A 13,278-nucleotide genomic window follows, 5' to 3' on the forward strand; every position below is an offset into this window, starting at 1 on the left:
CTAAAATCAGAGTCACTTCCACTTTGTTTAAATAATTTAAAGTTATTTTATCCCTGTGTCTCAGAAGATAGCTTAGCCTAAGTTAAATGCACCCTGGGTTGTTTTGACAGCTTTGAAATCTGGCTCTATAATATGGCTTAACTACTGATGTGCTGCCCTGGTCTTACATATGGCTGTTTTCTTTCATGCATTTTCAAAAACAAGAAAGAGTTGAACCAAGCTCATGAAAAGCTCATTTGGACATGTATATTCTTGGAACGTTAAAAATGTTTAATTCTACTTAAGGTTTGACACTTAGATACTGATTATGGAATAAACTGCTATACAAAGAAAAAAGACTTAAAAATTTTCACACAAAGGTACTATCTTTAGAATGTTAAGATGTTTCAGAAGAATTCGAAGGAAATAAATTTAAATTCTTTTATCTTTATATTATTTTATAATATGAAAATAAGTTAAATTTGTCATCTGATAATTTTATATAATAAAAATGAGCTTATTAAAACATAAGGAATATATCCCACATGTGAAGAAAAATATTAATTTGTAGCAGTGTTTTTATGAGAATTTATCAATGCTGAATAAACCAGACAAAATAGGAGATTCAGGCAACCCAGTTCTTACTAGATCTCCTCAGTGTAGCCCCAGAAGCTCTGTTTATTTCATTAATGGAATAAAGTTTCAAGATTAAGATGACTAGTCTCAAATAGATTTTACAGATTAGAACCAGACTGATTCTTCATACAATATGGTACAGGAATAAATTTATACACCTACACAAAGAATTACACTCCATCTAAGATTTTAACAGAATTGCCATGCTCTCCTCTCTAGTTAACCACAAGAAATGCTGAATTTGAAATGCTGTTCTACCTAAGTCTTTTCAAAATAGATACAATGAAGGAAATAATTTAATGGAACAAAAGTGCTTTTAATAACACAATGAAATAAAATGAGATACCCTTCCCAACGCAAAAGAGTTAAAAGTAAGAAAGACATTAACACAATGAGTCCAATTTTAGTGACGAGATAAGCAATGTATTATATTTTAAACTTACCACAAGAGCAAAGAACATCATAAAGAAAAATGATAAACTACTTGTGTAGCCAAGAAAGCCTGTAAAGTAACAGTAAAATAAAAAGCAATTTATAAGGAAAGTGATTTTAACATACAACTAAAACTATACATCTTAGGCATGTTTTCTATTACAGTGGTTGGTATCTGGGGCTTAGAGCTCAGAATAACAACATTCCAACTATCTGTCACAGATCATTTATGTAGCTCTGTACAGCAGAATTGGAACTGGCTTTCCACTAATGGTACACTGTAAGGAAAGGCTGTTCTTTAATGTTCCGCCGTAAAGATTTTATTTTAGTGGGGCAGACAAAATACTACTGCAAACCAAGTAATAGGTTAACTAGGCAGGGCTGAAGGCTGAACAACCTAAAATAAGGCCAAGTTTAAAATTATTCACAACCACCATGCTTCTGCCAAAAATGTGGTTCTGTGAAATTTGAAAGCCCCTTAATATTTCTCTCTCTCCCTCCCTTCTTTCCTTTCTCTAAACAAATAATGTGCTCTATAAAGACTTACCTATTTTGGGAAGAAGTGCAAGAGGGAACACGATGCCAACACATATGATTATTAGCAGTGTTTGTCCATCAAGATACCAATATCTATTTAAAAAAAAAAGTTCACTTTAGGCACGGGACTCCACTGTTTGTTCTGACACACACACACACACACACACACACACACACACACACACACACACACACACAGAGTTATAACCATTAAAACCAGCCATTAGGAAAAGCCCACCTCCTTTCATTAAAATGTTCTTGTGGGATCCCATTATTCTTATTAATGAATTTACATTTAGAAATGCATAAAAACAAAGAGACGCCATTTCCAACTACCAAATAAATATTTAAAAATAAGATAATAGTCAACGTTAGGTGAGGAGTGATGAGGTATGCAAAAAGCTGGTGAAAATGCAAATTATATAAATTATCTTTCTGGAAAGCAATTTGGCAAGAGATATAAAGAATTTTCAAATAATTATATACTTGAAAACACTTTTATAAAAGACTACTAAAAATAATAAGAACGAAGACTTTTTGTAAATTTTTATTTTATTTTATTTTACTTTAAGTTCCGGGGTACATGTGCAGAATGTGCAGGTTACGTAGGTATACATGTGCCATGGTGGTTTGCGGCACCTATCAACCTGTCATCTAGGTTTTAAGCCCTGCATGCATTAGGTATGTGTCCTAATGCTCCCCCTCCCTTTGCCCCCACCCACTGACAGGCCCCAGTCTGTGATGTTCCCCTCCCTGTGTTCATGTGTTCTCACTGTTCAACTCTCACTTACGAGTGAGAACATGCGGTGTTTGGTTTTCTATTCCTGAAGAACAAAGACTTTTATAAAAAGATGTTTACTGAAAACATTTAAAATAATAAAAATTGAAAACAAACCTTCAAGACCATGATAATTTTGAAATAAAATATACTGAATATTCAGTAAACATCATATGTGTGTGTATACAGCATGATAATTTTGAGGAAAAACATAGATGCATTAAAAATGGAAAGAAACTAAAATGTATTGATAGCCATTATCTCTGGGTGGTAAAATAGTAGGTCATTTTTCTTCTTTATAGTTTTCTATATACATTTTTCCAAATTTCAGGAAAGGGCATTAATTACCAATTGTAAAATATTAAAATTTTCATATAAAGGCATTAGAATACAGAATGAGAAAAAGGTAGGTTAACATGATTTTGTATTTGTTCATTGAAAAAAACAAAACTGGATGCACATATAAAGCCAGAAGGATATACTTAAAATACCAGAAAGTAGACATTTTTATGTGATAGCAATATGAGCAATTTTTATTTTCGCCTTGTTTGCATATATGTGGTTTCAATTTTTCAATGTGAGATATCTATGTAGACATTTTTAAAAGTTAAAGTTAATTAATTCCCCAAGACCTCAATAGATTTGTATGTAAAGGAGAAACAATTCATGAAAGAAATACAACTAGTAAATACACATGAAGAAAATCCAATCACTGATGCTAATTAAAGAAATAATGAGACTGTTGCAATTAATCTAGCAAAATTAGTAAACAAAAATATTCAAGGATGTGGCACAATTGGACTTCATACATTGCTAGTGATCTTGCCAATTAGTACTATCTCTTGGAAAAACAATGATTATATGTAGCAAGAGCAATAAAAATGTAGGGGCAATCTACTCTAAGAAAATAAAATAGAGAAAATTCTATGTACATGAAGCTGTTGAATACATTATTATAATAATGAGAAGCTGGAGGAAAATTCTATATATATCCAACATCTGAAAATATTTAGAACAGCATACTCAATGAAATGTTATGTGGCTTTAAGAAAAAACACAATGAATAAAATGGAAAATGATGATGATATGAATATAATTATTAACTATTTTTTAAAGCTTTTGGGAAAAATTCAAAAGAATTAAAAGGACAGTGACTAGGTTAGAGATGTTACGCATGATTTTTATTTGCTTTTTTTTCTAAATTTTATCGTAGCTGTCAGATTTTTACACTGAAGTGTATACACATACATACACATGCACAATAGTAACAAAGTAAAACTTATGCAAAAATGGGAGCTTGGGACATCAAAGACCAATAGAGACTTTTTCAAATTGTTTGGCAGATAACCTCAAAATTCCCACTTTGCAATAATGCATCCTCTTTCATTCTCTATCAGATAGCCAGTCTCCCACTGCCACGTTAAATTAAGCAAAAGTCTTCTTCTATATGGATTTCAACCAGTGGCTTCTAATATGAACTTAGTTGTTACTGTTGGGTGCTGACAACTTCCTCTTTAACAGAACAAGAGAAGGAGCAGCAGCAGAAACAGCACCATGACAACACTTTTCCCTTCTCCACCCTAATTTGTGTCATTAGGAAATACATATGCCAGAAACTATAACCTATGCATAAGTATTTACAGATTTAGTGGGCCTGAAGCTTTGCTCTCTCCATTTGCACATGCCCCTCAATTCCTGGTATGCAGGAAGTACTAAAAGAGTACACATATTAATAATACAAAAATGATACTCAACATGTTTATCTTCTAGTCACTCTTGAGTAAGAATCAAAACAGAAATTTCAAAAGATCTTTCATTGAGGAACACCTGGCAACCAAATTTCTGAAGCTGGCAAAAGGCCCAGGGCTCTATGTCTGAAATGTCTTTCCTTCTGGGACCCAATATTAGACCCAGACAGTTGCAGTGCCAGGAGGAAAAATGCCCAAAGGAATACCAAAGTAGATTCCATCTGTTAGTTTTGCTGTCCCTCGTAGATAACAATACTGCATTATACCCTTGAAAATCTGTTGAGAGTGCAGATTTCATGTGAAGTATTCTTATCATAATAAAATAAAACAAAAAATTATGATAAGCCAAAAAAAAAAAAAAAAAAAAAAGGTCATGAAGCTGAAGTCGTACAAAAGGGAGCATTTAATCCCCAGGACCAGGACTCTTTTCTCCTGCGTAAGAATAAAGGAACACTTTTTGAAATTCTGAACACCACTTACTTTATACTATTTCAGATCACAATTCATTTAATGCCCATAAAAGTCATATAACTGACCAAAGCACTGAACTGTGGGACTGAAGATAACTTTACCTCCTCCCAGCAGTAACTCAGAACCACAGTTATGGAATGTTAGAGCTGGAAGAGCCCTTAGAGATCATCTGGCTCAACAACTTCATTTTATATGTCTGTAAAATCAGCAAAAGGAAGATGATGATCTTAGTCACAGTAGCAATGGAAATACTTTCAGATACTACCTCGTTTATTTCAAGATCATGCTTTGCATTCTCCTTTTCATAGGATTGAACTTTAAATTCTTAATATAAAAATAATTTTACTGTAAAATATAATTTCTCTATCCTTGGCTTGGCTACTGGTTATTGTTAATCATTTCTTATCCTTAATAATTCATCTTAATAAAGCCAATTGTAAATACAGTGCTTTTCTTTACCATTCATTAACAATAAAGGCAACACAGTAAAGCACGGTAAAATTAGTTTAGATTTCATGTGTGTATCACAGACAAATGAATTGTATTTCTCAATGGATATTTTCCAAAGAACAGAAATTATTAAACTTACAAAATAAAACTGCCACCTGAGAAAAACAAACTAGTAAAAAGAAATCTCAAAAAGTACATATTAGATACATTTATTTTGTAAATAAGCATTTTAGAAGAATGTACTAACTTTAATTTTTTCCTAAGTGGGGAATAAAGAACAATCTAACAGAACTCCTGTTTTCCTACTGTGGTCTAAATATACATTCTCTTTAAGCCAAAAGAATTAGAGTAAAAACCTTTATACTTCCTAGAGAACTTGTTTGATCTGTGGATTTAATCCTGTATGATAAAAATGTTCCAAGTATGAAATATAGAGTATAAATCCTTAGCTGTACTGCAAATGCTTTGGCATGCAGATGTATTTTTCCATATTTTAATGAAAACCAGATTTATTTATAAGTTGCTTTAATTTCATTCTCGAAAGGAATGGAACAAGAGTATCACATGTTCTGAATTAGGATCTTACTCACATCCAATACCAATTATGTAACTAAAATGCAAGACAACTTAATTGTGTCAATCATATTCCCCTGACAAGATCATTAAATGTTAACAGAGAGCTTCCAACTTTAACAGTCATAGATTTTAAAAATGTAAGTTATTCTATGAAATATATAGATATATCATGAAAGTTCAGTATAAGTATTATAGCTTCTGACATCTATTAGATTATTATGAACACAGTTTCATTTTGATATCTTTATAAAGATTTATATTTCAAAGGTACACCAAGCCTGCAGATAACCCAGAAAATTAGCACACCTGAAAGATCATAATTAACATTTATTGTAAATCAAACCCTAAAATAAAAGTTTATCAATATCATGTTGATCTCATAGAATACTGCCATGTAAGTCTATCTAGAAAAAAAACTGTCTTTTATAGATAGTAAAGTCAATTATCATAATATTTGTTTCTTAATTATTTTCTAGCATTAAGCTTTCAAGACTAATGATTTATCTGCGTTCAAATAAGTTAATATAATTAGCCAAAATAAATGAATATATATTACATTTAAAACAAGATAAGGTTGTTAAAAAGACGTACAATTTTAAAATGTAACAGAGATGATGCAAATTGACCACAGCATTTTGAAGTATATGATTTAAAAAATCTATTTCTAACATGTAAAAATAACATTTTAATCAATTTTCTATTAATATGACTGAGATGGAAGTTCATTTTAATTTTTATTTTAAAAAAACAAACAAAAAATCAATGCAGCAATGTAAATCATTTGCCAATTATTTAAAACGAAGCTACGGTAAAAATATCACTTTTAGAGAAAGAAGACCTAAATTTCAATACCAGTTCTGCCACATACTACTTTAATTATTTCTAAAATATTACATATATTTACAATCCCTTCTCTTTCCACCGACATGTGACAATAAAAGAATACAAATAGGAGCCACGAAATTCAGGACCAAGAAAAAAGAAAACACATGTGACAACTGTTGGAATTAATACAGTTATATTAATTCAAATGTGTCACATTTGACTCTGAGCTTCCCGGCAGTCAGGGCAAAAAGGGAAACACCACCTTTAATATAGTAATTATTAGAATTTCTTAATTCTCCACATTTACACTGCGCTATAAGTTTCTGTATACACATGCTTGTTTATACACATGCTATTAGCATATGTATATATATCTTACTTGATCATCCCAGCAACTTTAAGAAGGCAATATTGGTACCCCCATTACATCACATAAAAAAACCTAAGGCTCCAAGTAACTTATATAGTCAAAACAAGTTAAATTAAGTTCCTGAGATTATTGAATATGAAATGGATAGAGCACATATCTCCTTACTCTTAGTCTAGTCCTCTTTATTCTACCTCATATTGCCTTGATTTCTTAACCCTAAAATTTAAATTTCTCGCATAGAATTTGAGTAATAGAAGGTGCCCTCAATGTTTTCCACAGCAAATACAAAAATGAATTTTACATAGCTATTTCTAACAGGAATTGTTTATCAACCTAAGGATAGAATCAAAATGTAACTAGATAAAACTGTAGCTAAAATAAGGTAGTTGTATCAGATGTGATAATGAATGTGGAAACCTCATTAATTGTAAAGTATCATACAAATGAACAATATCTTCTGATGAAGAAAAATCATTTAGGACTTCTATTTGTCTTTTTTAAACTAAATTTTCTTGATGGTTTCTATTCAGATCTAAAGTATACCACACTTTTCTTACAAATATGTATTTGCAGTTATCTAAGTAGAATTCTTTAATGGAAGCTGAATTGTAAAAGCTAAAAACTAATTTTTGAAATCTTTCCTTGCATTCCAGAACAAGTTCAATTATTGAAGCAGAACAACCCAATATTCAAATCTAAAAGTCTGACAGGTTTTGTATTGTGGTTTGAAATTTAACTATGTGAAATAACTTGATGGCAATTAAAATGATTTATCCTGTCTTTTCAAGTTCATTTTTCTAAAATTTTCTTGTTCTACACAGTGAAAAGAAAAGCACAATTAATTTTGTTTTTTCCCTATAAAGAGGCAAGTCAAATATAAGATGCATTGTTTTAAATAAAGATAAAAGAGATATGACATGGTTTAGCATTATTTATAATATTGTTCAAAAACAGGAAATGAAACAATTAAGTCCTTGCAAATAATTTTTTTTTTGCCATGGTATACAATAGGAATTTCAAACATGTATAATTGTAACTGCCACATTTTTTATCAGTATGATTTGCTGAGAAGTGACAGCAATATCACTCACTCCCCTCCTTTGTTTAAGACCTGTACTGTCAGTATATTCAACCATCTCCCATCCCCAACCCCAGTCTTGCGTATCCCCAGAAATTTACCCTTTACTCCTCCTTAAGAGCGTCTCAATCTCAGATCTGTCTTAGCCTACCTCACATCCCCAAGGAATGCAAGGGTTATATCTGGTGCTTCATATGGTTCACAGAACAGTGCTTTCATATGGGTAATCAATAAACATTGGCTGAGTAGTTTCTATTCTATTACTGCTTCATTTCTGCCTAATTTGTAAGTGTCTTCAGGGCAAGGACTACATTTATTTTACTTGCCACTACAGCTTAATAAATATTTACTGAATTAATAAATGAATGGACACAATGTAAAATGCTTTTTCTTACCTACTATAGTCTCCAGTCAAAAATTCTGCAATAGCAGCAGGAAACTCTGTTTTAATAATTAAAAGATAAGATGACATAGCTGCAAAAGAATAAAAAGTGTTTCTATTAGAATTCTATGATTTTTTAACCATTTAAAGAATAATCCATCTAGGAACACAGATGTCCATTAAAGCTATGACAACATATGAAAGATTAACTTATAACACACTATACCAAAGAGATACACACACACACACACACACACACGAATAAAGATAAGTAACTGTAGAGAAGAATAATTGTTAAGTACATTAAGTATCTTTTGTTTACATTCCAAGTCCAAAGCAAACTAGGTAAGAGAAAGGGTCTTGATTTCAGGCTACTTTTAAATGGAATTTGTACAAAGTTTTACAAAAACTCTCTTATATGTTATCACCTCTTTTAAGGCATTAGAGGTTAGTTTAGCAACAACTGACATAGACACAGAAGTTTAATAGGTATGACTAGTAACTGGATTATTTGTTCCTTCTTACTACAGAAAGATGCCTCCTCACAACAGAGAAGTCTCATTCCCTCTGTCCCTTTCTTTGCCTCTCTACTATCCACCCCTGCATTATGAACACATAATTATAGGATAAAAAGAATACATAATGAATTACATTTAAAATCAGTCTCTAAAAAGAGAGAAAGTTCAATAGAAACCATTAAGTATATTAAAAAGACAAAAGTTCCAACTTTTATTCCATTTTATTAACAGGGTTCATCTATATTATACAATCATAACCTGAAGCCAGCATTATTTCTCACATTTAATCTAACAGAGTCTGAGAAATAACTAGCTTTTGTAGCACTTTAATAATGATCCTAATTCTGATGTAGCTATAACAAAATTCTATAAAAATACTAGGAAAAGTTTTAATATGGTTATAGAATACAGAACTCATTCATATGTAAATACTTGAGTTTAAGCTTAAATACTTAAATATATAGAAACTCAGATGATTTGCAGTCAGAAGTTCAATTTAACAGAGTAAGAGTCTCTTTCCCCACAGAGATTATGTTTGTGTGTGTTGGGAGCGGGGGGCAAAAAGAAAATGCCCATGAAGAATAGAGTGTTTGGGAGGCCACGGCAGGCGGATCACGAGGTCAGGTGTTCAAGACCAGCCTGGCCAACATGGTGAAACCCTGTCTCTACTAAAAATACAAAAATTAGCCAGGCGTGGTGGCACGCGCCTGTAGTCCCAGCTAACTTGGGAGGATAAGGCAGGAGAATCGCTTGAAACCGGAAGGCGGAGGTTGCAGTGAGCTGAGACTGCGCCACTGCACTCCAGTCTGGATGAAAGAGCAAAATTCCATCTCAAAAAAAAAAAAAAAAAAAAAAAGAATAAAAAGTATACTTTGTGTGCACATTAATTTTATTACTTATTTATTTTTCAGGAAACATTTCACTTTCTCCTTACAAAACTTACAAAAACTAAGAACAAAAATGAATGCCAAGTTTCAGTGGCAAAAATCTGGGGAAAAATTGATTAAAAGGCTCAAATAGTTTAAGAAGAATGTATATTTCTCAATCAACATTATTTGAAAGGAGCCGAATTTCATGATTATAATGATATGTGACCATTTAACTTGAGAAAAAAAAGGATACACGCTAGTTTGTGTGTAAATTTGTATGTAGATAGATAATACTACAAACATACACACACTCTCAATTTTTTTTAGTAAAATAACATGTGTTTATGGCAAAGTAAAATTTAGAACAGTTAAATAATCACTTCTTTGTGATGAAAATATACATATACATATTTTTTCAGTTTACAATGATTTCTTTTTCCCTAGCAGAAGTATAGCTATGTCTCAGTGAGTTGACTAAAACCCACTGAGACATTTCTGCAAAATCTTTTAGTTATGGGGTATTACAACTGATTGTATGTGAAAATGTGTTCTGTATTGTTCATATTATCATAAGGAAAAATGCTATCAATTTGGCACAGAACAGAAGGAAGGTTTAGATTAACTTTCTCCATTCAAGGATTTGGAGATTTTATAATATTTTACCGATTCCAAAGAACTCTACACATACAGTGCAAAGATAAAAATTGTGAATTGAATTTTCTGAAACTGTCCTAGATTTACTTAAATATATCTTGTGAGAGAGACAGAGAGAACAGAAAAAAAGACAAAATACCTTGAAAACAAGGAAAGCCGACTTCCTATAAAATGTAATTTATTATCTGCCCATCTTTCTTTCTTGCTTGGATTAACCCAACACCACATGCATTTCTGAAGTTTCAGACATTCATCTCTTTCAGTAATTTTCTATTATTTCTTTTGGACCTTTAGCTGTAGAAAGCTTCAGTGAATATGAGATCCTATTTCTTTCTAATATAATATCTTTCATTCTTTCCAGAATTTCTATTAGCCTCTAGCTAATCATTTGATCACTTTTATCCTCTGTTGTACCCTTAACTCTTTGGTTTTCAAATGGGAGTACTATTTCATTAGATTCCAGTCTGAAGAATCATATATATTTTAAGAAATATGAACTCAGCAAACATGTGTTTCTCTCTCAAAGAAGACCTCACATACAAGATACAAATATAATAAAACGTACAAAACATTGCTTCTTTTCTAGAAAACGTTAGTATATATTTTAAGAGCTACACAACCACAGAGCTTACTATAGGGGAAAACCCACACAGATTAAGCCAGTAAAACAAAGACCACTACCATTCTACTCACTATGAAAATTATTTTTTTCTTAATCACAAGTAAACTTTCATGTAAGAACTAGCACTTTAACACATTATATTATATATAATACAGAGAAGAAACAAAAAGATTACTAAATACAATTAAGTTAGGAAATATATCTTAATTAAATTCATACAAAAGAACATCAGCTCAATAAAATGAACGGGAAAAGTTTTAAAGATATACTATTGATAGGAATGCTCATATTGCTTTTGTTTTTAACTAAAAGGTTTACTAGATCAAATAGCTGGCTGCCACACTTTTTGTCTCGTGTCTTTTATAAATGGCATAAGAAAGTGTTTAAGCACATATCTTTCAGATCAGTCATAAGGAAAAATTTGTAAATGATTTTGGGTGACATCGACACATAGTATAGATTCCTAAAACAAGACACATCATGTTCTACTCTCAATTAATAGCTGCAATTGGGTCATCCACAAGAGCCATGCATATAGTTAAGTGACCCCAAACCACCAAAGCCAAAATCAGTGACAGAAGATATACCTTGATGTCAGGTATTCAGCCACTATAAATCACTTAGTTTTACCATATTAACTAAACAGGTATTCTTTTCTACTTAATTTTAAACATAACTAATAGAACTCATTTAATAGAAACTTCTCTGGAAAAAAAATAAAACATCTGTCAACTTAAAACACAGAAGTTGAAAGCATTTTTTAAAAAAACATGGAGAAGTAACATTAATATTAAAAAAGGACTAAAATGGGGTAAAATCTGATTAGGTAATAGCAAGTTGCAAGGTGTTAATATCTGTTGATCTAACCAGAAGTTGAAAGCATTTTTTAAAAAAAACTTGGAGAAGCAACAGTAATATTAAAAAATGACTAAAATGGGGTAAAATCTGATTAGGTAATAGCAAGTTGCAAGGTGTTAATATCTGTTGATCTAATCATAAAGAGAAATACATGAATTGGGCCCAGGAGGTTGAGAGGAGAGATGTTAGAAACAGAGAAATGGGAAAGGAACTCTGGGCAGAGATCCATGAGAACAGCGAACATCTTTGTTTTTCAGGTGCCTACTGTATGCCTGGTGGTATTCTACACAAGTTATTTCCTCACTTAATCTTTATACAAACCTGTGAGGTACATATTATTTATTTCACAGAATATAAGGAGGTACAAAGAAGTAACTTGCCCAAGCTAGTGATGGTGGAAACAGCCAGTCTGGGTTGAGAAACTTGTTCTATTAACTAGTGTGCCATGAGAAAGTGCAGGAGCAAAGTGAAAAAGTAAACAAAACAAAGACAAATAAGGAAAGTCTACCAGAAGGACCACTCTTCAGAATTATTTTTCTTTTTTAAATCAGTATTTAAACAAACTACTTCTGAATGCTGAGATTTAACAGTTAACTTCAAAGGAAATGAATCTCTATCACAGAGAACATTAGTCAGAAGCTTTAGTAACACTTAGAATTTTCATTTCATCTTGAGATATATTTTCAATGCATTTCATTTTTCAGTATTGTCACTGCTTTGGTGAGGTGATTAGTTCAAAATTCATGGAGTTTCATGATGAGATTCTATTGCATCTACTGCTATGACTCTACTGTATTTATGGCTGTGATTGTAGTTCTGAAGAGAAAGTTTCCTATTCTCACATATTTGAAATATTAACACTCCACTGAAATCTAAAAAGTAAAAATCAGTCTCTGTGCTTCCAAATACTGTATTCTTAGGGATTATTTTTCCCAGCATTCTGAAAATGCTTCCCAAGTTGTCGTTATTAAGCATACAAACTTAAAAAAAAAACCAACCCTTAATTGGAGTTTGGGCCTAAGACATCATTACAGTTTATGAAGATAAGTATCTTTTTTGTTAAACACATAATATATATGTATGAGGATAGAATTACTTGCAGCTATTTTTAAAACAGAATTAGGTTTTCAGCACTTGGGGGAAGTTCAGCAATTCTTAAAGGATTACTCAGCCCTAAACAAACGGATGTAGTATGGGAAAAAAATAAGTTTGCCTTTCTGTCTCAGAGAGATTCAATTTTATTTCAAACATGTTTTTAGTCATGGATACTAACTGGTTTATTCTATTCAATGTGTCTTATTAATCTGGTGGTTCCACAAAATATCTAAATGCCACTGAAGTTCTATCTGCACTCAAATAGAACAGAACACATGCATAAATGAAAATCAAAATATATGGAGGAAATGCTCCCCCATGACCCTAGGTATATCTTTGTCTTATCATTTTCAAGATCTTAAATTTGAATAAAAAATGACCAAAATATCTACTGCTCTGA

The 13,278-nt window shown here is 31.7% G+C and overlaps 1 protein-coding gene across 3 annotated transcripts in view; it reads right to left on the reverse strand.

Moving 5' to 3' along the window:
* LOC105473660 (solute carrier family 38 member 6) overlaps positions 1-13,278 on the reverse strand; it is a 66,026-nt gene that overhangs the window by 17,260 nt on the left and 35,488 nt on the right. For all 3 annotated transcript variants that reach the window (XM_011727575.3, XM_011727574.3, XM_011727576.2), the window contains exons 6-8: positions 8,276-8,354; positions 1,595-1,677; positions 1,059-1,117 (exon numbers count right to left, since the gene is read on the reverse strand). In XM_011727575.3, coding sequence (XP_011725877.2) covers positions 1,059-1,117; positions 1,595-1,677; positions 8,276-8,354 — 221 coding nt within the window. The remainder of the gene's footprint in view (positions 1-1,058; positions 1,118-1,594; positions 1,678-8,275; positions 8,355-13,278) is intronic.

Source organism: Macaca nemestrina, chromosome 7 (genome assembly GCF_043159975.1).
Source record: "Macaca nemestrina isolate mMacNem1 chromosome 7, mMacNem.hap1, whole genome shotgun sequence".
NCBI lineage: Eukaryota > Metazoa > Chordata > Mammalia > Primates > Cercopithecidae > Macaca > Macaca nemestrina.